The 26,526-nt window shown below is 41.7% G+C and overlaps 1 protein-coding gene across 4 annotated transcripts in view; it reads left to right on the top strand.

Annotated features, from left to right (window-relative positions):
* Window positions 1-26,526, top strand: part of pola1 (polymerase (DNA directed), alpha 1) — a 145,323-nt gene that overhangs the window by 4,547 nt on the left and 114,250 nt on the right. For 3 of the 4 annotated variants that reach the window (XM_064334071.1, XM_064334070.1, XM_064334068.1), the window contains exons 2-19: window positions 964-1,088; window positions 10,060-10,156; window positions 13,169-13,249; window positions 13,394-13,515; window positions 13,743-13,805; window positions 15,305-15,406; window positions 16,045-16,171; window positions 16,298-16,448; window positions 16,590-16,762; window positions 16,839-16,951; window positions 20,782-20,895; window positions 22,176-22,250; window positions 22,516-22,654; window positions 23,106-23,260; window positions 24,778-24,862; window positions 25,391-25,452; window positions 25,686-25,775; window positions 26,380-26,496. In XM_064334071.1, the coding sequence (XP_064190141.1) occupies window positions 964-1,088; window positions 10,060-10,156; window positions 13,169-13,249; window positions 13,394-13,515; window positions 13,743-13,805; window positions 15,305-15,406; window positions 16,045-16,171; window positions 16,298-16,448; window positions 16,590-16,762; window positions 16,839-16,951; window positions 20,782-20,895; window positions 22,176-22,250; window positions 22,516-22,654; window positions 23,106-23,260; window positions 24,778-24,862; window positions 25,391-25,452; window positions 25,686-25,775; window positions 26,380-26,496 (1,991 nt within the window). The remainder of the gene's footprint in view (window positions 1-963; window positions 1,089-10,059; window positions 10,157-13,168; window positions 13,250-13,393; window positions 13,516-13,742; window positions 13,806-15,304; window positions 15,407-16,044; window positions 16,172-16,297; window positions 16,449-16,589; window positions 16,763-16,838; window positions 16,952-20,781; window positions 20,896-22,175; window positions 22,251-22,515; window positions 22,655-23,105; window positions 23,261-24,777; window positions 24,863-25,390; window positions 25,453-25,685; window positions 25,776-26,379; window positions 26,497-26,526) is intronic. The other variant, XM_064334069.1, reaches the window with a different exon arrangement.

Here is a 26,526-nt window from a genome sequence, read left to right as displayed (position 1 = left end):
CCCATGTCTCCTTTCCACCTTAATTACAAACAAGACCAGGTTAAAACCTAGTGTATGGCTGAACCTAACACACATGATCCGGCCGACCAATGGTGTAACTTCGTCACTCAGTCACAGACCTTCACATTCGTAGGGCTGGCCCCGCTGTCACGGTCTGGCCAAAAACACCCATTCGTAAAACTCAAATGCTTTATACCACAATGTAGATAAGACCTTGACGAAGACGTACATATTAAAATATCATTATTCCTTCGAGGTTTAGCTGTCTAAACATGCCAGAAATCATTTTATAGGGCCTCATCATTGGCATAATTTGGACGAATTGGAATTGAACAGTCAGGATGAAGTCAATACAGGGATTGGCTACAATTTGAATAACATTTAATTTCAGCAAAACAAAATGCCTTTTGGGGTTATTTTGAATAACATAGCGAGTGCCAGTCCGTCAAGACGCTGGCAGCTATAACGTTTTTAGGACACCGAAATATAGGAAAGTATGAATAAATATTAGCCGGTTAACTTATGATTCATTTCTCAGTGAGTTTTTCTTGTAATAAAATGTGTAATAATGCCTTCAGTGCATTTAGATTTTTTATAATGACCAACTGATTTTGATGCAGCGTTAAGTGCATTCACAAGTGCTTGTAAACAAGGCCAAATTAGCATAATAATTTCTGACTTCCTAAAGAAAAAAGTGCCATCAATGAACTGCCAGTGAACTTTTGAAATGATTTAATAGTATCGACTCTAATTTTGTATATTCCCTTGTTAAATTACCTGTTAAAGTGAGCCCAGATGCCAGTTTTGTTTTATGTTTGTGCGTGGAACGCTCATTGTGATTACATTGCGGGCAGAATGTTCGACCTCCCTAGCCATAACTCGTCAGATCGGCGTTTGTGAAGGCTCCTGTCTACGAAGTCCTGTTTACGAAGCAACAGGGGCAGTAAGGCTGTTTTTGGACAGGTGCAGATGATGCCTGTGGCCTTGCTGTGTCTCGCTCCAGGAGGGAGAAGAAGGAAAAGGTGGGGCGTAAGTCGGCCCTGGAGCAGCTGAAAGCGGCCAAGAGGGGTGAGAAGCTGAAATACGAGGTAAGCAATAGCTACCCTGGTCCAAGCAAGCCACAGTGGCTGAAGGGCTACTCAAACCATCCCAGTGAACTGTGACATGTTTGTGTGTTTGTAGTATGAGATCATGCTGTGTGTGTGTGCGCGCGCGCAAGTAACAAACCAGGCCATTACCTTCTGTGGAAAAGTAAACACTTCTCACCTTAAGTGACCCAGCCCTACTCAGTGAGAGGTTGCTACCCAGCAGGGCAGCCACAGCACAACCCATGCCTTCCTCTGAACTGAATTTGATTGTGAAGATAGCTTCAAGCACACACCTGTGTTTCTGCCTAGTTATGAATGTTTACACAGGAATTTCCATCAATTCCTCCCCAATACCCAGTTTCTGTCGTCTACAGGAAAGCCAAAAAATGTGGTAGAACATCAATTGGATTGATCAGTTGGACTTGTGATAAAGATTATGTTGATGGTGCATGTAAGGGAGTGAGACAGACACTGATTAAAGTGTTTTTGTGTGATAGACTTTGGCTGCTGTGTGTGTGCACGTGCGTGTGTGCTTATACAGTGGGCTCCATAATGTTTGAGACAAAGATTAATTTTTATTTTTTCTTGATTTGACTCATTTGTTAAAGTGCACATTCTCAGCTTTTATTAAAGATTATATTTATAGCCCCCCATTTCAAGGCACCATAATTGTTGCGACATATTAGTGTTATGAACGTAGTAATGTTTAGTACTTTGTCGCATATCAATTGGATTTAGATTGGACTTGGCCAGTCAAGAATGTTCTCGTTTTTTAGCAAAATTTTCTTTTTTTAGCAAAAAACATTTTCAATGTTTTTTGCTAAAAAAACTTATGTTGCTTTAGCAGTATGTTTGATATCTTGCTGTGCCTTATGTACCCCCACCACCATGTTTCTCAGGTGAGTGTAAACACCTCACAGCTAGACCAATGAGGGTTTGTAGCTGGAGGGGAAGGTATCGCGTGTTCTCCCTTGGCTGGTGTGATTCAAAACCGGAGATGTTAGTTATTTTCCTCTGTTCGTAAGAACAGGGTACAATTATAATTAAGAATGCACTGGTTCCGTTGCCACGGGTTAGATATGAAGGCGCTGCTTCATATCCCGCTTAAAGCTGGCCTGAAACGGATCAGTAGCATTCAGGTTACTCTCCGTTCGTAAACGGGGCTATGTTGTCATCAGAGATATATCAGATCTGTCGCCGGACTGTCAATATTCCAATGGGAGCATCAGAATATTCACAAATACGCGGAACAACACACCCGATCTATCCGTGACTACAGCAAGAAAGCGTAACAGTTACTATGTTTTACTCTCGTGTTAATCTGACTCCATTTTACATGATAATTTAAAATTTGGGTTTAACTATACGTGGAACTTGGGAGTGGTTACACTCGACTCTATCTTGTGCCATTATTCCTCAATATATGCTCCCGGGTTTAGCATTATTGTTAAATCTCAGTTCGGTGAAGAATCCAGAGGGTAGGAGGCTGACCACCATAATACATGCCTTCCATGCCTGGCTTACATGGATAGTGCATAGACAGTTATGAGCCCAGGACGGTGAAGAATCTATCGGGCTCCTTAAGGCGAATTTGGGGAGAACCGGCGTACAACGCCCATGGGTTCTCTTATGCCAAACAACACCAGAACCGATCCCACCAATCCCTTAGCGGGCAGATCGTGGTCACCTATCTAACTTGAAGACCCCACTAAAGACGTTTACTGTACTAGACCCCTGATCAGTAGGTCCTAGTCATAATTGCCCCCATGAGTATTTAAACGGAATTTCGACTGAAAAGAAGATAAAATGGATTAGAGTCATGAAGACCACGCAAGTTAAAATCAGAAGAATTTATTTAACAGGCAGGTAGGTTGTTATCTTTAAATTCAAATCAATTATAAGGTTTAAAAAACATAAATACAGAGTAAAAGAGGTCTTACCCAGCCTGTTTAGCTACACACAGAACACAGAGTATGCGCAGTGCGGGAAGTCGATTGCGATCTTCCTTGTTTGTCTACACACAGCGCACATAGTATGTGCACGGTGGGAAGTCGATTACGATCTTCCCCGATTGCTTTGTCTCCCTTCCTTTTAAGCCAAATCCCGCGTTTGGTCTAGGCATTACCATAAATTAACCTGGCCGAATCATAAATCTCGAATTCCGGCCCCCACCTTTTGGAGGCAGTTGTTAAAACAATTGGTGGGGAAATGGGGAAAAGGAGATGATTACCAGAGAGGACATTCCATTGTGTTAGTTTTTTCCTGAGTTATTGAAACTATGTTTTTTTAAATTCTATTTGGTATGAAACATATTTCATTCAATGGCTTGAATTATTGTGAACATGTACATACCAAACGTGCCAAGTGGATGTAATATTATGGTGCAGTTGTCATGAAAATACCCTTTTGTTTAACCATTGCACATGCAATCCATGTTATTATTACATAATGCATAATACAATAATACAATGAAAACATGTGCATGGTTTGTACGGTTTTCTGGGGTTTGTAAATAGGATAAACAGATGATTTAAAGTCCAGATCCAGAAAAGAAATAAAAAGTCTAATGTCAGAGGGGTCCATATGTGGGCAGTGTGGTACTGTCCCGTGTAGTGCCCCCACCAGGTGCCGGTCGCTTCACCCTTTACGACCCCAAAACACCCACACCCACATCCACAGACAAAGAGACTAGTTCCCCTTATCTTGGTTGTGTCCAGGTGGTAACATTCCAGAGAGCCAAATGGCCTGCCCATTCAGAGGAAGTCCGAGTGACTTATTGTTTTACCACAAGGCTCTCGGGTCCTTTGAAGTACACGCTGCGTCCCAGCATGCTGGCTCGTTCAAATGTCAGCCTTTTCTGGGTCCCAGTTTAATTTCCCTCTTACATGAGGGGTGCTCTGGATCTTGGGTTGTTCCTTTTGGCCTCCACACTTTGGTCTTCCCTTAATTTTGATACAAGTGAATGTTGCTCTCATCTGTCCACAAGACGTTTTTCCAGAACTTTGCAGAGCATGTCACCTATTATTTGACAGGCGGTTGTGTTCGTTAAATGTTGAACGGGTTTAATGTTGTGTTTCATGTTATCAGTGTCCAGTTTGGGGAAAAAAATAAATACATTTATGAAAATGTAAGATTGCATTTTGTGTTTTAATTATTATGCTAGACTAGGCTCCCTATTTAATTTAGTGATTTAAATTTAATATCAAATAGGATCCATTGTACAGCACTGTATGAATAGAAGTAGGAGTATTGGTTTTTGTCATTATTAGGGGTCCAAACAGCGAAGCTGGTGGAACCCTATTGTATCTTTTAGGATTATTATTAGGGGTCCAAGTAGCGAAGATGGTGGAACCCTATTTTATCTGTTAGGATTATTAATATTATTGTTATTAGGGGTCCAAGCAGCGAAGCTGGCGGAACCCTATTCTGTCTGTTAGGAATATTAGGGGTCCAAGCAGGGAAGCTGGTGGAACCCTATTGTATTTGTTAGGATTATTATTATTATTATTATTATTCTCTGCTAAAAGTGTCTGAGGCTCAGCAACCATAAGTCCTAGAGCAAACAAATTTGGCAGGTGGGTTCCTATGGCCCCCCACTACTCAGGCACTAAAAATCACCTATGTCGGCCAGATGGTGGCGCCATTGGCACCACCTATGTCCGCCATATTGTTTGCCTGCCATTTTGACTTTTTCGTTGGGGCGTGGAAGCTTTCTCCGCTAAAATGTCTGAGGCTCAGCAACCATAAGTTATAGACCAACCAAATTTGGTAGGTGGGTTCCTATGGCCCCTTACTACTCAGGCACTACAAATCACTTATGTTGGCCAGATGGTGGCGCTATAACAAAGGGTCATGTTTAAAAGGTCATAACTCCCACACCGTAAGTCAGATCAACACAAAACTTAATCGACCGATGCATCTGAATGTGCTCTACAACTTTGTTATTGTACCACCTATGTCCACCATATTGTTTGCCCGCCATTTAGACTTTTCTATTAGGGTGCGGAAGAGCTGTAGCTCCACATCTAAAGTGTTGCGACATCTAGTAAACCTCTTTACGGCAAGCGGCTAGAAGACATGCATGGCGACGCAAGTAATCCGACACCGTAGGGTCTAGGTTTTATCAGTGAGGGGAGGGTCTGAACGTCGGGGAAGCAATGGAAGACAGTGCCAGCCAGAGTGCATGCTAGGCTACTAAAAGTTTGTTAGTAAAAGCTTTTTGAGAGGATGAATAATTACTTTTCTTTGGCATGGATCCATTTCAAGACAGTATTGGGTGAATTTGTTTAGACCATTTTATTGATAGTATTTTAGTTTCTGTGCAAACGCGCGAAAACACGCTGGTATAATAAAACAATGACGGTAATACATATATAGTCCGCTTCGTTCCGTTGCTACCATAACATAACAAACTATCTTGTGTCTACAGCTGCAGTTTCTCGTTGCAATTACTAATATTGAATATAAACAAAAGACGCAATTTATGCTGTAGAAAATAATACTACTTAAATAAATAATACGGTAGCCTACCCAGGTAGCAAGGATGGCGAGTTGATATTTCGTTTTTTGCTACTAAAATTTGTTAGTAAAAGCTTTTTGAGAGGATGAATCATTACTTTTCTTTGGCATGGATCCATTTGAAGACAATATCGGGTGAGTTAGTTTTGTCTTTGAATCCGTCATTATGCTGAGAGAAATCGTATTCTCAATTTAATCTCTAAATTGACTGTAAGCTTAGGGTTGTAACTAGGTAGCTGTTTCATAGGTGATTTAGTTAATGCACTCGTCTTAACTATTGCTTGTATTTTTGCATAGACTGTGTTTTTGCTGTTCTTGTTTGTGTTAGTTTTAATCAGTTTAACCTACAGGTCCAAGTTGAGCTACACAGTTGTTCCCTGCACTTGGAACGGTACTTCTCTCTAGGGTTTTCGACACACTTGTTTCTGGTTATGGTTATACACTTTGTTGTACGTTGCTCTGGATAAGAGCGTCTGCCAAATGCCTGTAATGTAATGTAATATTCCGTAGCAACAAGATAAACCTGACATTAGCCCTAACATATGCCAATACAGCAGTGAAAACGCTGTTCACTGAATAACGAAATAAACGAGACAAAGTTTTTAAAAATTATACTATGTCATTCCACAGTCAATATCTGGGACTAAACATTGAATAAATATACAATCTTACCATTGGTTTTACGCGTAGAGATGTCCCTTTTGCGACTGAGTGGTCATATATTGTTGGATAATCCGTTTGTGAAATATACATGCATTTGTGATCCCTGGGTAGGCTACCATCAAAAATAGCTGTGCGTAATGCCACACCTGTTGCTTACGGCGTTGTCGCCGTTTTTAGTACAATTTGGCCTGATTGACAATTCATTTATTCAGTTGGTGAGGGTATAAGCTTTCTAACGATGTATAACATGCCTGATTTTGCTTTTGGAATAGCGTTTTATACCAGGTCAGCGTAACCGAAAATTTTCTTATTTGCCAATGTCTAAATAAATAATACGGTAGGCTACACTGCGCGCAGCACGCAGGTCGCGCTTTCATATTTCGTCTTTTGTTTCGTTTTTTCTCAATGTCGTATTTATTATTTGAAATGTGTATTATTATTCTATCTGTCTCTGGGCCACTCTGAAATGTGCATTCTCTGCTAAGCTGAGCAATGGATTGGAATATGTGTTTGACGTAGTGTTGCACGGTATTCCGAAACTTCAGCACTTTTTCGGTACTTAAAAAAAGAGAAACGGTTCGGTATTAGAATTTTCCGACGTTCGGTAGTTTTATGTCAAATGTAAAAGCCAGGGAAATGTGTCTCCCACATTACCCATTGAGAGGACAAAAAGTGTAATTTGTCAGAATCTTCGCTAGATGGCAGTAGCAACTAAGGTTGCCAGGTGAGGTGACGTTGCGCTTCTGCACTCAGCTCCTTAATACAGCGCAAGCTTTGACTCAGTTCATTTGGAAATATTTTATTATAGGAAGATGCTGTATTGTTATTCAAATATGCTGTTTTTAGATCTATTTAAAAGTGAAAGACCTGTTTAAAGATTATTTAGTTTACGACTGTTTAATTTTTGAAATATATTTAATATATTTTTCTATTGTTTAGTGTTGTAACACTATAGGCCTAAGCTTATTAATATATATCAACTTAAACGTTGTTAATAAACCTCAAAATTCGAAAATGAGGTCAACCCTTGGGGACATTACATTTCTGTTCTCTTAAGGTAATTTCAGTTTCATTAGACACCGAGTATCCAATCAGTATCATTTAAGTTTCAAGTATCATTTCAGTATCGAGTATCGTGATACTAAACCTGGTATCGGTATCAAAGTCAAAATTTTGGTATTGTGACAAAACTAGTCTCACGCCTTTTTTAGTTGCGGTACGCAAGCGCTGCAGCTCTACATACACGCCAGGCCATCTAAGTGTTACGACGTAGTAAAGGCCTTTACGGCAAGCGGCCAGGACACATCCATGGCGACCCAAGTAATCCGACAGTGTCTCTTAGCACAAAATTGGCCATAAGTCATCAGTATTTTATACAATCATCATGATATTCAGTAGATATGTTGGGCGAAGGTATATGATCATGAGGACAAAACCATTTTAAAATCGCTCCATAGGGTGCACAAGAGTACCAATGCTTGGACCCCTCCCAACGCTGCTTGCGGCTTCAATCTAAAATTGGATTAGCCAGCTGATGTCATAAAAGTTAGATCTGGATAGCTGGCTAGGTGGCTGGAAGAAACAAACAACAAACAACTATCAATTAATACATTGTTAGTTTTATGGTCACCTTTATTTAACTTAGTCTCTCTCTCTTTATTTAACTTAAGTTTCTCTCACAATAAGACCAGTCTGTGCTTCATTGTCATTTGATAAATGTTATTGTTCAGAATCAACAGTTACTTGGGTAAAACGTTTGCGCTGCTATTATTTATTTTTGTATTTTTGTATTTTTAAATAGAATTGTTTGCAGTTTAGCACAATATACATTCATGGGCATTCATGCAGACAAACGTTCATTAGCTTTTCTGACATAGACTAAACCGCCATTAGCTCATCAGCAGCATTGCATCTACTGTGAAATCTACACTGTACACAGCCTAATGGCATACCAGAGACACCGACAATTTCAGAGACTTTCCTCCACGCTGCGTTCCTCTTGTCGGTGTCTCTGTAGGAGGGCAGCGTAGGATTGTATAAAGATTGGAAACCCGACACGGCAATTATCGAGTCCTCCACTGTCCAACTATAGAATGTGGAACTAAAATTTAAAAAGGAGGACAATTTACTTGACTGATCTTTAGATCAAATCTGATTGGTTACCGTGATGCACAATTGTACCACCTGGGACTTGACGATAAACTTTGACCATTCCCTCCACCACTTTGCCACCTTGCCCTGTGCAGCCTGCAATCCTAACATGCCTTGCGGAGTAAGGCCGTCAAAAGTGCCATGTGAGTTTGAATATTAGCTTTTGTAATTAGTTAGAGTTTGAATATATTCGAATATCATTTGCCTATAATTCACAAAAATAAACTTCTTATTGTCGGGCACAATATGCACGTGACGCTCCCTCTAAACTGGCCTGCGTGTTATTTTCCACAAGTGGGCAGTAGAATAGAGGACAACTTTCATACTAGGTTACTACATCTGGGGCCTCATTTATAAAACGTAATTTAGACCAACTGTGTGGCGCGTACATAGAAAATCACGTCAAAGTAGTGATTTATAAAATTTCAACATGATTCGATTTGACCGTGGAAACGGTTGTGGCTCCACGTCAGGTCTTCACTGGCGTATGCACGCAAGTTCATTTTATAAATAAGCCCCCTGCAGTTTCTATAGCCTAATGCGCAAATGAATAAAGCACTTTCTCGTGGATGTAATTTGCCACAACTCTGCATTTATTAATCACAATAATAGGGAATAATAATAATAATAATAAGGAAATGATTGTTTATAGGAAATCCCTGGTTATTTCTTAACACAAACTATTCAAACGGCTAATACTTGTAGCCTAAAACAACAAATTACTTACTCTGTTTAGTTTGTTTAACTTCTTTCATCATCCATTTTTATCAAAATCTTCAGAACAGAAAGAAAACGTAGACTGCCATGGGAACATTATTTAGCCTAAATTGTTAGCTGACCAGATCTGTTGAACGAAGTGAAAAAAGAGACTGGCTCGCGAGGCTAGCTGACCAGTAACGTTAGGTGTCCATGAGCTGAAAGTATCACCGGAGGTTAGTTGCCAGGAAAACCAGACGATCCACTTGCTCTGGGTCCAGGGAAGAATGTTTTTTGTTGACAGAGGAAGTAACGTTAGCACAGGAAATGAACTTTGCGTGCATGAACATGATTCGCCGCATGAAATTAAAGCCTGTATATTCATGTTAATTACAAAACGCTGGATCCAAAACTAATATTCAAATGCTCAAATTTATGTTTGAACTTTAAAAAAAGAAAAGATTTTTTAATAGTTTTTGAACTTGGAATATTTTTTGACAGCTCTATTGCGGAGGTATGCTGCCATCTCATGTAAAACGAATGGAGGTGTGTTGCCACCCGGCATTACTGCGTACAGTGTGGCTTCACTGTAAGGAAGCAATTGAACACACTTGACTAATCAGAAGCACTTTTGAAGCCATTTGTCCCAAACATTATGGTTCCCTGAAAAGTACTCTTACTTTCTACATGATGAAACCAAAGCGTATAAAATGCCTTTTAATAGAATGTGTACTTTAACCACAATTGTGGTTACAAATCTAAAATTGTAGAGCCATATCAAGAAAAAAAAAAAAATCTTTGTCCCAGTTATTATGGAGCTCACTAAGAGCTAGATATTCGGTAACATTGCCTGTATATATATATGTGTTGGAAACCTTGATTGAGGTGTGTTTTTGTGTGGGATGGACATTACAGTATGTGTGTTTGTGCATGTTGTGTCCAGGTGGAGGACCTGACCAGTGTATACGAGGAGGTGGATGAGGAACAGTACTCCCGCATTGTCCGTGAGCGACAGGACGACGACTGGATCATTGATGACGGTTAGTGTGTCAACAGCCATTCAGAGATCTGCTCATTATAGGGAGCAGAGATGCAGCCAATCGGAGAACTGTAATTAGGGTTGTGCCGAAAGCCCAACCACTCATTTATTTATTCATTATATTTCTGTTGTTTTGGGTGGTATGACAGTGTTAAAATCTGCATAATCCCCCAACCCTACTCCACATGATGGCGAGTGGTCAAAGACAGCAAATACGAAAGGAGCCTCCAATGGGGTGTATAAAGAGAGTGCCTGTGGCTTCTGTGTACATAATAGATTATTTTCACTCTTGTTGTTTCTTCCTTCTTTCCATGTAATTCCTCCCTACTTCCAACTTTCATTCTTTGTAGCCCTCTCTTTCACTTAATTTCTTACCTTTTCTTTACTCTGTTCTTCCCCACCTCTTGCCCTCTGCATGACAAGAAGTATTTGCTCTTTTTTTCCCTCTTCCCCTACCTCCTTCTTGTCTTTCTGTCAGTTCAATGCAATGTCTTTCAACTTTCAGTGTCTTAACCCTTTGAAGAGTAGGTTTCCTTGGAATGTTATTTTTCTTCAGAATTATAGGTCTGTGTTCTAGACCTCCAATGTCCTTCAATTACCAGTCGTGATTGTTACATCAGCATTAAGATGTTCAGTTAAGAATATCCTAATCATTTATTTGTAATCTCACACCATAAAGGTTTAATGTTAAACTGGTGTTTTTTTCAAGGGAAAGGTTACTGGATGTAATTAAAGGGGAATTGCACTTTATAACACTTCTGGGCTCATTTTCACACCTACCCGGAGTATGGTGTGCATCCTAGACGGTTTTTAGGTTGCTTGCTTCAATATTTAGATATTTGTAGATATGTGATACCCGTGTGAGCAAACCTCCCCCCCATCCAATAGAAGCCCATTCAACATCAAACTCCACGTTAGACTCATTGTAAACACACATCCCTGCTTCTCATGACTGATATTGTCCTTCTAATGAATTTGTCGCCCTTCATTTTTCGATTAGTTATTTCATTATGTTAATATTTTACGCTGTTTTGTTGTTTTCCTTCACAAATGCAGGAAGTAGATCCAGGCAGTTTAGTGTGGAACTCGAGGATGCATATCATTGCGCGACTTCTGATGTGAGCGTACCTGCAGACAATAACACTAGGTTGGTCGTAGAAGTAGTGTTGTATTACTACTAGCTAGCGAAACCGAAAATGTCTGAGGACGAAGGAGATTTTGTTTTTGATCATGGGATTGTTGTTCCCTATCGATTTGAGCCGGAATACACGGAAGAAGAGCTGGCTAATTTGCAGGCTGAAATTTTTTTTCACCCGGTGCGCACTTGCAGACATCGTGAAAATATAAAAAACAGTGAGGCACTTCACTTCCCGATAGGGTGACCAGACAACCCCGTTTTACAGGGACAGCCCCCGTTTTTGGTGGTCTGTCCCTAGCTGGAGCTGTCCCCGGAAATGTCCCCCTTTTTAACTGTGCGTTAAAAACAAACCGCAAAGTGAAATAATATTTTACGTGGCAAGAAAGACCGGGCAGCAGAGCCTACCGGTTGACATCTCAATCGCGTTGTGCTTGTTTTGGCTAACAGAGGGGACTGCTCGCTAATCCACAACATCACCACTAACGTCTTTTCAAGACCATAGTTTATTACAGTGCAGCAGTTACCTTGGTCAAAATACATGAAACTGGAATTGTCCCCCTTTATTTCATAGATAATAACATTGGATAATTTAATGATATATTGACCGCCAAACTGGAAATGTCCCCGGTTTTCATTTCAGAAATCTGGTCACCTTACTTCCCGAGGCAATCAGTGAGGTGGCGATGATGACACTGACGTAACATGCACTCTCGCGCAACAGCGTGCAGAGGCTGAGCCTATCTGTCTGGAGCTCACAGTCACCACCAGTAAAATTACACTTCTCAACTCCGCTTGTAAAACTGGTTTGAATGTTATTCTCAGCACGTTGAAGGCCTAGTGTTATATGTGAAACGACGTGCACGAAAATACAAGGCAAACTGCGTCCCGTGTTGAATCAATATGGGATGTAGCATTTTGAAATCTGGGACGATCCCGTATTATACGGGACGTGTGGCAACCCTAGTGACAGGACACTCCGATTTCTCGGCTGTCAGCAACCCCGGAGTCTTGGAGACTTTGTTCCGAATGCCAAGGATCAATTTGAAACGACATTCCACACCGGATGCTCCAAATGGGACTCTCTCGGAAATGTGTGTTGGCTATATACCGCAGTGATGTCAGTGGAGAGCATAACGTTATTGTTAGCTAATGGAAATCCTAGTTTTGACGACTGGTGTTCATGTGTGGTAGTCTATGCATGTGTCTCGCTGAGAGTAACGTTACCGTAAAATCCTGTTTTGAACACAGCAGTATAGGGCTTGGCGCATCAGCTAAACTACAAGACTGTAACGTTACATCTCTGACACATGAATGAAGTTAGCAAGAGTGACAATCGCAATGATGCCTAGAACTTTTATGACATAGTCTGCCAATATCTGCATGAGACTTAATGGAATGTTTTGCTTCGCTTCTTCTCGATTTTGCTGCGAAACGAAATCGAAGAACAAGAAAAAACCGGAAACCGTATCTACTACTATGTGGACTTCCACTAAAAAAATAGGTCTTTGTTTCTAATGTTAGAAATTTGAAATGAAATAACTAATCGAAAAATGAAGGATGACTAATTCATTAGAAGGACAATATCAGTCATGAGAAGCAGGGACGTGTGTTTACAATGAGTCTAACGTAGAGTTTGATGTTGAATGGGCTTCTATTGGATGGGGGGGGGGTTTGCTCACACGGGAATCAAAAATCTCCAAATATCTAAATATTGAAGCAAGCAACCTAAAAACCGTCTGGGATGCAAACCAAACTCCGGGTAGGTATGAAAATGAGCCCAGAAGTGTTATAAAGTGCAATTCCCCTTTAATTTCAGATAATTTATATCACCCTCTTTCCCTGTTTTTTTTCCCCCCTCATTTCTCTTCCTCTCAGATGGAATTGGCTATGTGGAGGATGGGAGGGAGATCTTTGATGAGGACTTGGAGTATGACGCCCTGGACAAAGGTCCCTCAGGTGTGGAGAGAGCAGCCTTCCTATGGGAGACTGGACTGTTGGGGGGGACAGTGAAGGGATGCCAGTAATGCTGCACTGTGGTTTTATTCCTGTATTTTAGTGTGTTTTTCTCTGTTCCTGGCTATCTGATTTGTGTGTGTGAAGGTAAAGCTGGCTCTAAAGTGGTGGGTTCGAAGGACAAGAAGAATGTGAAGAAAGTGGCCGTGACAAAGCCCAACAGCATAAAGAGCCTGTTCATGGCCAGCAATGTGAAGAAGCCTGCAGAGGTCTGTTCATGAATCTGCAACAACCCTTTCCAACTAATGTCACAGCCAGCAGGCCAAAGCCACACCTCTCTTTTGTGCACTTGTGTGCATGTGTGTTTGTGCGTGCATGCGTGTGTGTCTGTGGGTCTGTTTGTCTGTTGCATAAATGCTGCTGAGAGGTGGGGATCTGTGCTTGTGTCTGCATGTGCATTTACAGATAGTTTGATACCTCCTCCTGTGTGTTGTAGAGGGACGTTGATCTGTCTAAAGATGACCTGCTCGGAGACCTGCTGCAGGACCTTCACTCTGAGGTAGAAATATCTCCTCATTACCGGAGGTGGAAAATCCAGGTTGAGAAAGTAGAAGTCCTCCCCAGTATTTTATTCCAATCACCTGGAGGTAGAACTAGAATGTAAAATTTATGAATAAATTAGCATGGTTGCTTCAGGAGTTGTTCAGCTTTTACCAGATGTAAAAGTTAGAGCTATATCATCTTAGGACTTAATGGGATTAGTTTGTAACTAATGAGGTTACATTAGTTACAAACTAATGGGATTTTGTAGACTACTAGTCTAGTAGTCTACAAAATAGTAGCGCTATGTCACCAAACTGTGCTTTTTTTTTTTTTTTTTGACCACTTCCAAACATCCAGAATAAAACACCCAAATTAAATGTTGAATATTTCAGCCATTGATTGGTGTACAGAAATGGCAGACCACTGAAAGTAAAGTTTTATATAAGCAATGTACTCTGAACCAAGGTGAATATTGTAGTTTGAATGGCATGTCTATCTTAAAAGCTGTAGGAGTTCAGTACTGTGTACTGTGCTGAAGTTTGAAATAGGCAACTTTCTCAACTGTAGCAATTTTGACAGACACCTTTTGGCCCTGCCCACAAGGGGAGACACTGCTTCTCCACACACCTAATCGTGAACGCACATCGACATTTATAGCTAGGACTGGACCCCTGGATTAAAGGGGAAAAAATCTTTTGACTGCAACTTTGTCTCCCACAAAGTTATTATTATTAGTGCTATGTATGTACTCTATAAGGGAGGGGAAATACTTTACCCTAGGGAAAGTTTATGGGTGAGATATTTTCAGATGTACCCACTCCTTCGTTTTAGCCCCACATTACGTGCATGTGTATTTGTTGTAATCTATTTGTGACTGTATAAAAACATTTTTGCTACATTTCCCCAAAGTTTTCGATATTATCCTTGGTATGAAAGGAAAATACAAGCATCAGGTAACAGTGTTTTGATAAAGTGCTTTTGCACGCATTCGTGAGATTTTGCTGCACCATTTTTTTCATGATATGCTTTTTGCCTCTGAGAAAACTAAAAAGTTTCACGTATGGGGCGATGCCATGCACACGTTTGATGCTTGCGCATTAGACACAGTCAGTCATGCCAGCGCATGCAGTAATTTTCTTAATTAAATTCACCAAAGGTTCTGCGATTTTGAAGGACAAGTCATGTTCCGACTATCAATGTGGAAATATCCGTCCTGCGCCCAGTTCCTTGTTTTTTTACACCAAAATCCAAACTGTTTTCCATCAGCTCCCATCCCCTGAAAGTCAGGGCCAAATGAACTGGTTAAAAACTCACATCCGAAACATTGAACTCACGTCTAACAAAAGCGTCGGAGGCCAGTAGATACATTAGCTTTTGTTAGATCCGGAAGGCAAGTGCCTAAATTTGGTTTAGCTTGTTTTGGACGTGGAGGATAAATGCCTAAATTGGGTTTGAGTGCTCCTCCTCTTCTGCTGCAAGGCAGCATGGGTGAACTGGTCCTCTCCCTCCTTACAGAAACCCTCCCTGCTTGCTGCTCCACCGGTTGTCTCCCTGAAGAAGAAGAAGCCCTCGGGAGTGCCCCTGAACCCATTCTCCATCCAACACCAGGCCCCCAAGGTAAAGCAGCCCTGCACCCATCTCCCCCATAGTGCTGAGGGTAAGGGTGCAGATCTTATTGGGCAGTGTGAATTTGCTATTGTGGCTATTAATGGTGTTTTGGGACATTCTACCATGTTTCACAAAGCTCATTATGCATAAACAAAAGCAAACCCCTACATTTTAAACAGGTGAAGCTTTTCTGACTACTAGCAAAAGGATGGGAATATAATTTAATTTTCTGAAATACACTTTATGCTGTTCAAGCGTTTTATTTATGTTTAAGGCTGTATAGTAATCTGTGTAGCAAGGCTTGATTTACCAATGAGCAGAAAGTCAGATATCTATTTAGTTCATTTTTTTTCTTTTTTGTGACTTTGTTTCAAGAGGAACAGTTTGTAGCACAGCCTCGTGCTGGGGACATTTTAGTTAGCTGGATTAGATTTTGCAATTTGTTGAATTTCTAAATGTTTTCTGAATGGGAGGGCACTCAGATTAAAAATGTCTGATCTCATTTTATTTTAACATCTATAGTTTAATAGTGCTGTTCACACAGTGTTATTTAGTCACAGTTAATTTTGTTTAATTGAATGTTTTGCCTTTACTGTTTACTGGGTCTCTGGAATGAATACAGGATTCCCCCTCTTCTGTTGGGTCAGGTCAGGGTGGGTGGTGAAGTAGCCAGACCAACTCCAACTGCCCCAGTACCCAGGGCTCACCCCCCTTCCTCTCCAGCACCCCCAACCACTCAGAATAAGAGAGTGAAGGTGGAGGAAACAGCAGACGGTAAATGCACCGCAGAGCTGTGTGTGTGTTTGACAGTAGAGAGGCTGTGTAATGTGTGTAAGAGAGCGATTGACAGTGGTGGAGGTCTTGTGGCAGTAAGTGAAGGCGTGCGTGTGTTTACAACAGATGAGGTGGCTCTGCAGTTTGATGATGGGGACTTTGACGAGCCCATGGATGTGGGAGGTGAGGAGGAGGCGGTAAAAGAGGAGATGCAGCCTGAGCCCCAAACATCTGTGAAAGAGGAGCCCGAGACTGAAATCCAGAGGCCCCTGCTTCAGTGAGTGTGGATCCGCTCCACCCTGGAGCCCCATACATCTGTGCTCTTTAACGCAAACTGTGTGTAGGTATGTCCATGATGCTCTCTGTCAGCCTGCTTTAACACTGGAAACTCCCCCACACCCCTCCCCCCTTTCCCCAGCTTGGGTGTGTTCAGTGAACCAGGTTTGTCGTGCTGGGAGGGCGAGACCAGCGAGCCCGTGGTGGAGGTGCAGGTGGACTCCAGCCAGCTTCCCCTGGTGGAGGGCCCTGATGGCAATCTGGCCTTCCGCTTCTACTGGCTGGACGCCTTTGAGGACCAGTTTAACCAGCCAGGTCAGGGACCAGCTCTGTGGCATGTGCCTCCTTTTACTCTTTTACTCTGTTACTCAACGCCTCTGCTCTACTTCAGGTGTGGTCTACCTGTTCGGGAAGGTGTGGATTGAGTCGGCGAAGGCGCACGTGAGCTGTTGCGTGGCTGTGAAGAATATTGAGAGGACCATGTACTTCCTGCCCCGTGAGCGTGTGAGTTCCCTTCTCGCTCCATGTGACCTGTGCTTCACCCCGAAGCCCCAGTGTAATAGTAATTAAATAGAGTCATTTGACTACTCCAGTTGATTGGCTGATCTATTTGCTTTCCAATTGGTGTATTGATTCTTTTATCTTTATGCATTGGTCAATTGAATGATTCTTGGACTAACTGATCAACTGATTGAAAGTTTGGCTCATTTAGCAAATGGCGGATTGATTGATTGGTGGAGTTAATTGAGTGACTGGTGGATTGATTATTACAGGGTTCACCAACCCTGTTTGTGATGGGTCACGGCGTGTGCTGGGTTTTTTTCACCTCAGCAGTTACAATCAACAACCAATTCAGACCCAGGAAAGCAATTGAGATTAAATAACTGAAATCACCTGCTTTGAAAAATCAAATAAATGCTGAGAAACAACAAAAACCAGCACACCTAGTGTTTTTCCTGGCTCAAAATAGGGCTTATGTGCTGACTTAGTCTGACAGTGACTGCAATCAGCTTTATTATCACCATCAATTTCTCAAATTTTCCAGACTGTTTAAAGAGACAGTAAATTTGGTGTATGTAAAATTTTGACCCTCTGGAATTCTGATATAGTGAATTAAAGCTGAAATAAATCTGTCTCTTAGCTATTATTTTGAAATGACCTCTTCTGCAAATAAAGTAGATACCCTAATTGACTTAACACAGGAAATGTATGGTAACATGAAATGTGCGGAGTTGTGAAAAACTGAGTTTGAATATCTTTAGCCTTGGTGTGTGTAAACTTTTGACTTTAAATGTAGCCTATACTGAAGGATATAAACATTGTAAGGGGGTTATTCTACAGGAATATTAGTATTTGTAATTGTGATTTGTCTTGAAATGAGTTTCTTGTTTGCCACTCGAAACAATCCACGCACATGCCAGCTTACTGAATTGAAATTATTTTTATACATTCATTCAAAGAATGCTTGCACCATTCTTTTTGTCACTGGTGTTACTTATACCTTAACATTAAAGGCTTTTCAGAATTTTGTTTCTCAGTTCAATCGGCACAGATGGGCAAAAACAGCGTAGGTGAATACAGTATAATTCACTTAATTGCATAATGGATTATCGCATAATTTTGGGTATTTGCTTAAAATTGCCAAATCCTGAACCATTTCCCATTCATTCCATTGTGAAGAGATTGCATATTTGCATAAACCATTAGGGCATGTTTTGGATATTTTCATGGAATTATGCTCAATTTCATTGCATAATGATCTATAAGTGTACATTTAAAATTGGCAGATGTGGCATAAATAAAGCGACAATTGCCCTATAATACGGAAAGTCGAAAGGGTCAGTTTTCCCTGAAGTCTCAAGTCTTAAAATATGTCGGCCGCCGTTAATAAAAAGGCCACTAGACGTAAATAAATGGCGAATAAAACACCACCACACATAAATAAACGCACCGAGTCCTGAGCTTGCATGACAGGCTGGTTACATAGCAAGCACGAAACCATCCAGACTAAGGCTGAACGATATATCGCAGTGATAATTATCGCGTGCAGTAATGGTCGTCGCCACCGTGTGGCGTACCGCCTTTCTTTTTGTCTTTTTCTCTTATTAATTATACCTGACGGGGTAGCAAACAACCACACTTTTGGAGGCCGTGTGAAACGCTTTCCGGAGAAAAAACATCACCTATTGCGTGGCGACTGGTGAGCTGAAAATTGGTGGGGCGCAAAACTTTCCTTTAAACTAATCATTGATCTCAAACTGTTTTAATTAATTTTCAGTGATTAACAAGCATGCAAACGATCTGACTAATCAATTGGAAAGTGACACACAGCTTCTTTGCATTGTGTTAGGGAGATTAAATGATACATGCGATTAAAAAAAAAAAAAATCCGTTTTAATCACTAAGCAGTGGCGGAAACTTCCCCTGATTTTCCTTGAATATCAATACAATATCAATACAATTAATCCAGAAAATAGGCTACTCAATACTATCATATATAGCCAGCTCTCCCCAAATAGGCAGTTTTAGCGAGTAGCCTATGCCTTATAGCCTACATTTATTTCCATTTGCAGTATGAAATTGTGCACATTTTTAATCAACATTATTTGTGGATACATGCATTTCTTTCTCCGCATTCGTATTCATGGCAAATATCCGCAATGCGTAGATTGTAAACAAAAAGTGCAGGTTTTGTTTTTGCTGGTTATTTTGAAAGCTAACACGTAAATAACAGACTGGTGTATCTTGTTTGTTAAGTGTAGAGTACTTGGTGATTAAAACAGATTTTTTAACAGATAAATTGAATTTATGATTTAATCCCCCTAACACGGTATGAAGACGCTGTGTGTTAGGTTACTTGCCATTTGATTAGTCCGATCGTTGGCACGCTTGATAATAAAGGAAAATTAATGAAAACAGATTGAGATCAATGATTAGTTTAAAGGGAAGTTTTGCGCCCCACCAAGCTGCAGTGCAACCTTGCTGCTGATTGGCTGTCTTGGCTGTCAACACCCAGTAGGTAACAGCGGTTACGTTTTTCTTCGGAAGCATTTTACCCAGCCTCTTTAGTTGTTTAGTAACGCTTCAGGTATAATTAAAAAGAAGACAAAAGAAAGGTGATACGCCATACGGTGGCAATGACCATTATTGCATGCGATAATTATCGCTGCGATATGTCGCCCAGCCCTAATCCAGACCCACGGCGTATGCGTCCTACAAAGGTTGTCTGTGAGTGAGTGAGTGAGCACAATTTGCGATGCATAGCCCACGGCGGCATCCTGCGCGGCGCCGTGGGAAAAATTTAACTCGGAAAATACTGTAACTGCATCTTAGGTAATTGTACAAGAAAACATACAATTCCATGTTCGCTGATTATGGAAGTTCAAACTACTTTTGGTCATGCTCCTTGTAGGCTATTCATTGTAAGCGTTCTGCGAATCAGTCATGTTGAGTGATATGTTGACCAACCAGAGTGTAGTATTGACTGTGATCAGTGAAACAACTATGACTTAGTTATCGACCCGTGTCAAGTAAAATCACGCAAAGATTCTTATTATATTTATTACGAATATAACTGGATTGAAAATACGACTGTAAACCCTTTATTTGGTAGAAAGTAGTTTCTCCATTATAGGCTATATGTTGGTGCAACTACGAGCTACTCCTGCCCTCTCCACTACTTCATTGCCTATATAACCTATGCTGTACGGGTTAACAGTGTGCTACTTACTCTTCTTTACCTGTTAAAGGGACCATGGGATGGGGGTGAGGCCATGTGTAACTTAACACCTCCAGGCATGTATTAACATGACCCACTGAGTGGCGTGCATTTACATGTGGTGCCTTTTTTTCAACATTTATTTACATTTTATTAACCGCGGCTGATGTATTATAAGAGCCTTCTGGGAAAACCAGGAGAATTGTGACGCTTTTGGCGTTCCATACTATAACGACACAAAGCCGCCAAAATTTACAAAGGTAAGTGGTTTCTGTTGAAAACCACGTTGATAGCGGATGCGGAGTCTTCAACACTCTGTCTGATTCTTTTACGCAATTCAGCCGATTCTACTGTGACTAATTTAATATGTGTAAGGTTTCATTTTAACTTGAAATGCAGAATCATTCACACTTTTTTTTGTTGCATAATTTCTCCTATTGGCTGCTTGAAAAAACTTGGCCCACCTAATGCATTTCAATGCAAATAAAACCCTGCATGCCTTTTGGCTTTCTAGAACCAGGGTTGGGGAACCCTGGGTTAGTGGTTTGGTTTGTTGTTTGGCTTTGGGAATTGGGGAATTGGTGGTTAACCTAATGGTATGTTCCTTGATTGGCAGAAAGTTAACTTGGCAACGGGTGAGGAGACTGACTCGGTGGTGGGCATCATGGACGTGTACCAGGAGTTCAGCCAGCTCTCAGAGAAGTTCAAGATCATGAAGTTCAAGTCTAAGGTCAGTAGATCTGTCTCTTCATCCACTAGGGCTGTAGCTATTGATTTCTTTGTAATTGAATACTCTGTCAATTCAGAAAATCTGTAATGAACATTCAGTCTTTTGAAACTGCACTTAACAGTTTATTGATAAAGTGAAGGATTGGGAAAAATACTCTGGCCATTCCTGTCTCACAGCCATTTTATTGACTTTTTATGTCCCCGGCCTCCGTAGGAGGCAGGAGGGGCATTATGTCGAGGCCCTGTCTGTCGTCCGTTGTCCGTCAGCAATTTGGTTTCCGCTCATTTAACTGAAAATGCCTTTGTTGATTGGGCTGATTTTTTGGTGGTAAATTGGACTTGACCACACAAAGGCTGGTTTCGATCGGTGATGCCACCGCTCATTCAATATGGCCGCCATGGCGCCATCTTGAATTTGGTTTCCGCTCATTTAACAGAAAACGCCTTTGTCGATCAGGCAGATTTCTTGGTGTTGAATTGGACTTGACCACACGAAGGCTGGTTTTGATCGGTGACGCCACTGCTTATTTAATATGGCCACCACGGCCGCCATCTTGAATTTGGTTTCCGCTCATTTAACAGAAAACGCCTTTGTCGATCAGGCAGATTTCTTGGTGTTGAATTGGACTTGACCACACGAAGGCTGGTTTTGATCGGTGACGCCACTGCTTATTTAATATGGCCACCACGGCCGCCATCTTGAATTTGGTTTCCGCTCATTTAACAGAAAACTCCTTTGTTGATCAGGCTGATTTTTTGGTGGTGAAGTGGACTTGACCACACGAAGACTGGTTTCCATCGGTGATGCCACCGCTCATTCAATATGGCCGCCACTGCCACCATCTTGAATGAGCGGTGGCGTCACTGAAACCAGCCTTTGTGTGGTCAAGTCCAATGTGGTAATTATGTGGTTCACAACATAGGGTCGGGGGCATATGCCACGCTCTGCGATGGCCTTGTTATTAAGAAGTAAATTCTATTAGATGCCCGTCTGTCTCGAAAACATTGAGAACTTGTGTTCAGAGAAGGGAAAGCATTTGTAAGAGTAACAGCTGTGCTATTCCAGTCATTTCCTCAAAGCAATCAGCAACACTCTGCTGACACTTTGAGGAAATTATTAAATTATTATAGCAAATAATCACTGTCATAATTTGACTAGGTTATTTCTGTAATCGATTAAATCCTTAGGGCAGATTAAATTACTCTCTGTTGACCAACACCCCCCAAGCCCTCCACACCATGTACCACTGCTAACCCCACTGCTGCTCCACTCCCTCACAGAAGGTGGAGAAGAACTATGCCTTTGAGATCCCAGACGTTCCTACCCAGTCCGATTATCTGGAAGTGAGATATTCTGTGAGTAAGAGCTGCATTCATTCTATCACTCAGCTAATCACATTCATCCTCTCATTCACTATCCTGCTCTTTCACATTCATCCTCTCATTCACCATTCATCACTTTATCATCTGCTTTATGTGTTAGGCTACATATTAGCAAGAAATGTTTAGGAAGCATCATTCATCTTAGTCGGAAAACGTGTCCTTGCACCTTTGTATGTTTGTGTGTGTCTGAGTGCATGTGTGTAATGTCTTTTTTTCTTTTCCGGGGGTTAACTTTCAGGCGGAGATGCCCCCACTTCCCTCTGACCTGAAGGGGGCGACATTCTCCCACGTTTTTGGCACCAGCACCTCCAGCCTAGAGCACTTCCTGCTCAGCAGGAAGATCCGAGGGCCCTGCTGGCTGGATATCAGCTCCCCCCGTGAGTCATGCAGCCAGTCGCACAGGGCTGCTGTTTAACTCTGAGCCAATCACCGTTCTCCAGTGTCTGTCACTCCAGTCGCTGTTATTGTGTTACAGAAAATAGGTCCCAATCCTAGGTAGGCTTTAGGGTTCTCAGAACTTGGTTCAGAACCCATTCCAGAAGCTCTGGAACGGGCTGTGCTCTTGTGCCTGCCGGCAGTGTGCCACAGTGGAACTTCTTCGAATGGCTTGTCTAAAGTCTTAAGAGCAAGTGGCACCTGCTTAATTAATATTAATAGTGGTCATGCCCACAATCCAGAGGCTGCCCAGTCCAACCCTGACTTTGCTTAATGACCCCCACTCCCCACTTCTTAGATAGGCAACTGCAGGCCAAACTAGCAACTAGCTTCTTCCCTGGCCCTCTTGTGTTTGTAACTCTCTGCATTTAAACCCTTGACTCGCTTTGGCAGAGTTGAACAGCCAGCCAGTCAGCTGGTGTAAGGTGGAGGCTGTGGCCCCGAGGAGTGACCTGGTAGCTGTTGTGAAGGACCTGCCCCCGCCACCACTTGTGGTGATGTCCATCAGCATGAAGACTGTGCAGAATGCCAAGACACATCACAATGAGGTCAGCATTCTACTGGACAGCTCATATGTAAATGAAATATACAGTGCAGGCCGAAAGATTACATACACCTAGGCTAAAGACATTCAAACTTAATTTTTCACCGCTCCACATATTTCATGTTACCATACATTTCCTGTGTTAAGTCAATTAGGGTATCTACTTTATTTCCATAAGAGGTCATTTCAGAATAATAGCTAAGAGACAGAATTATGTCAGCTTTTATGTACAATATCAAATTTTCAGTGGGTCAAAAGTTTACATAGTGTTTGTTAGTATTTGGTGGCATTGCCTTTTAATTGCTCAACTTGAATCAAATGCTTGTGGGAAGCCTTCCACAAGTTTCTCACAAATACTTTGCCAGAATTTTTTCTCCTGACAGAACTGGTGTAACTCAGTCAGGTTTGTGGGCCTCCTTGCTCGGACATGCTTTTTCAGTTCGGTCCACAAATTTTCTATGGGATTCAGGTCAGGGCTTTGTGATAGCCAGTCCAATACTTTCACTTTGTTGTCTTTAAGCCATTTTGTTACAACTTTGGAGGTATGCTTAGGATCATTGTCCTGCTGGAAGACCCAGTTGCGACCAAGTTTTAACTTTCTAGCTGATGTCTTGAGGTGTTGCTTCAGTATTTCTAGATGATCCTCCTTCCTCATGATGCCATCTATTTTCTGAAGTGCACCAGTCCCTTTTCCAGCAAAACACCCCCCAACATGATGCTGCCACCCCCATGCTTCACAGTTGGGATGGTGTTCTTTGCATTAAAAGCCTCACCCTTTTTCCTCCATACATAGCACTGATCATTATGGCCAAACAGTTCAATTTTTGCTTCACAGAGAACTCTCCTACAAAAGGCTAGGTCTTAGTCCTGGTGATCACCTGCAAACTTCATTCTGGATTTTTTATGCTGGTCTTGGAGTAGGGGCTTCTTCCTTGCACGATAGCCTTTCAGGCCATGGTGATGTAGGATTCTCTTAATGGTGGATGTACATACTTTGGTACCTGATGCCTCCAACTCCTTCACCAGTTCCTTTGTTGTTGTCTTGGGGTTCAGTTGAACCTTTTGGACCAAAAGCCCTGGGAGTTGATTTGTGCCTCCTTTCTGAACGATGCAGTGTCTGTGTGGTCCCAATATTTTTATATTTGCATACAATTGTTTGTGCAGATGCTTGTGGTGCCTTCAGTTGTTTGGAAATTACTCCTAAGGAGGGAACTGGACTTGTGGAGGTCCACAATTTCTTTTTCTGAGGTCTTTGCTGAGTTGCTTGGTTTTTTTCCCAAGCATTTTTTTAGAATCTCCATATTTGGTATAGTTGTTGTATATCATCTACTAATAAGGCTATAAGAGTTTTTTGTGGGTTTATTTTTTGTTTAGTTGTAGGAGCACTGAATGCCTGAGTTGAGCAATCTCAGGACACTAGTGTCCTGGCCACTATGGGGCTTGCAGGGGAGGCTAACAAAATCATGCCTTGTGCAGATTGGTTTGGGTCATGAAATTGATGCTTTAATTCCTGTCATCCAGATTGTGTCCATAGCTGCGCTCATCCACCATCAGTTCGCCCTGGATAAGGCTGCCCCATCCCCACCCTTCCAGTCACACTTTTGTGGTGAGTATTCCCCCTCCCTGTTATAAAATGAATGTGCAGAGTGCCCATTTTATTGTGCGGTGTCACCATTTTGCCTTTTGCAATGATTAACACCACATGTGAGTGTCTTCTTGACCATGGTTCCTGCTGTGAATTACTTAAATGATTCTCTCTGCTAAAATTAAGGTTAAACAAAAAGTGTTTGCAGGGGCTGGGCCATATTGCTAGATTTGATGTGCCTGCTAAATAAATGTTATCATGTGGTATATTATGTGAACAGCTAAGGGTCTTGTACCCCATGATGTCAAGCCAGCATGCAGAGGAGGCATGTTAATGGGGAGCATGAGGTCTGATTCAGTATTATTATATAATTGATTTAAGAGATTAAAATTAAACTTTAAGTGAATGAATTGGCACTCTTCTTGAGTACTTAAGCTGCCATCGCAAAGTTTAAGCCTTGTACAATCGTCGGCAGACTACACCTGGAAATCTGTCATTGTGATCGTATGTAATTCTGTCATTAAATTTGATTAATTTGTTCTGTATCAGTGGTCAGCAAGCCCTGTGACTGCATCTTTCCCTATGACTTCAAAGAGGCTGTGAGGAGGAAGGTGAGTGGCACTCTCTCTCCTTGTACATCCTCTACAGCTTTTACAGCTGCAGGCTGTGCCTGCACAGAGTAGGCCTGTGGTGAAAGTTGTGAAAGTTTGCAAACTCTCATTATCATTGGGATCGTAACCATTTTAATCTCTCCTACTTCCCACTTCTTTCTTTCATGACATTTTCTTGAATTGAGGGTATGTTGTCGTCACAATTTTTCTCTCCCTTCCTCCCTTGATTTCAGAATGTGAAGGTGGAAATTGCTGGCACAGAGCGCATGTTACTGGGCTTCTTCCTGGCCAAGATGCACAAAATTGATCCGGACGTGGTGGTGGTGAGTTGCAGGGGCTTCCGGGATTTGGAGTTGGCTGGGGGAAGTGTGTGCAGTTTTTTTCAGGGCCTGGCTTGGCAGAGAGCTAAGCCAGGCCTGTCATAGAAGTCCCTGTGGGTGGTGTGCAGGCCAGTCTGACTCTCTGAGAACAGTGAAGTTCGGCTCAGTGAGAATGAGCTGAGAGCCGCCTGAGCGTTTAAGGCCCTGAAGGGCCCCTTACATTTCACTGTGGATGAATAACCATTGGCTTTGCAGATTTCTCTGAACTGATAGGTCTCCTCCCTACTGTTGAATCCAAAGCATTCAGATTTGATATATTGTTAATATTAAAGTACAAACTGCGCGTTGTTTTATTATGTAACCTCTGTTTTTGCAATACAGATGCCTTTAATTTTCATGCCAATAAAACACACTGAAATTTAAAGGGATACCAGTGACAACGTCCTCTCATGCAAGCTCATAAACTTGAATAGTCCTGTTACCAACCAGAAATCTCACATAAGCAAAGAGGCTAGAGGGAACACAGCGCTTGAGCATCTCGTTTGTATAGAGAATCTGGATGTACCTGGTCTGCTTGCCACTTCCTAACCCACTTTCTGTCTCTCAGGGTCACGACATTTATGGGTTTGACCTGGATGTGCTCCTGCAGAGGATCAGCACGTGCAAGGTCCCACATTGGTCAAAGCTGGGCCGCTTGCGCCGCGCTAACATGCCCAAACTAGGGGTAAGATGGTGTTTCCCACTTAAAGGAGTA

Source organism: Anguilla rostrata, chromosome 4, assembly GCF_018555375.3.
Source record: "Anguilla rostrata isolate EN2019 chromosome 4, ASM1855537v3, whole genome shotgun sequence".
Classification (NCBI taxonomy): Eukaryota; Metazoa; Chordata; class Actinopteri; order Anguilliformes; family Anguillidae; genus Anguilla; species Anguilla rostrata.
The sequence above is the reverse complement of the archived record's forward strand: the minus strand, read 5'-3'. Positions and strand labels throughout refer to the sequence as shown.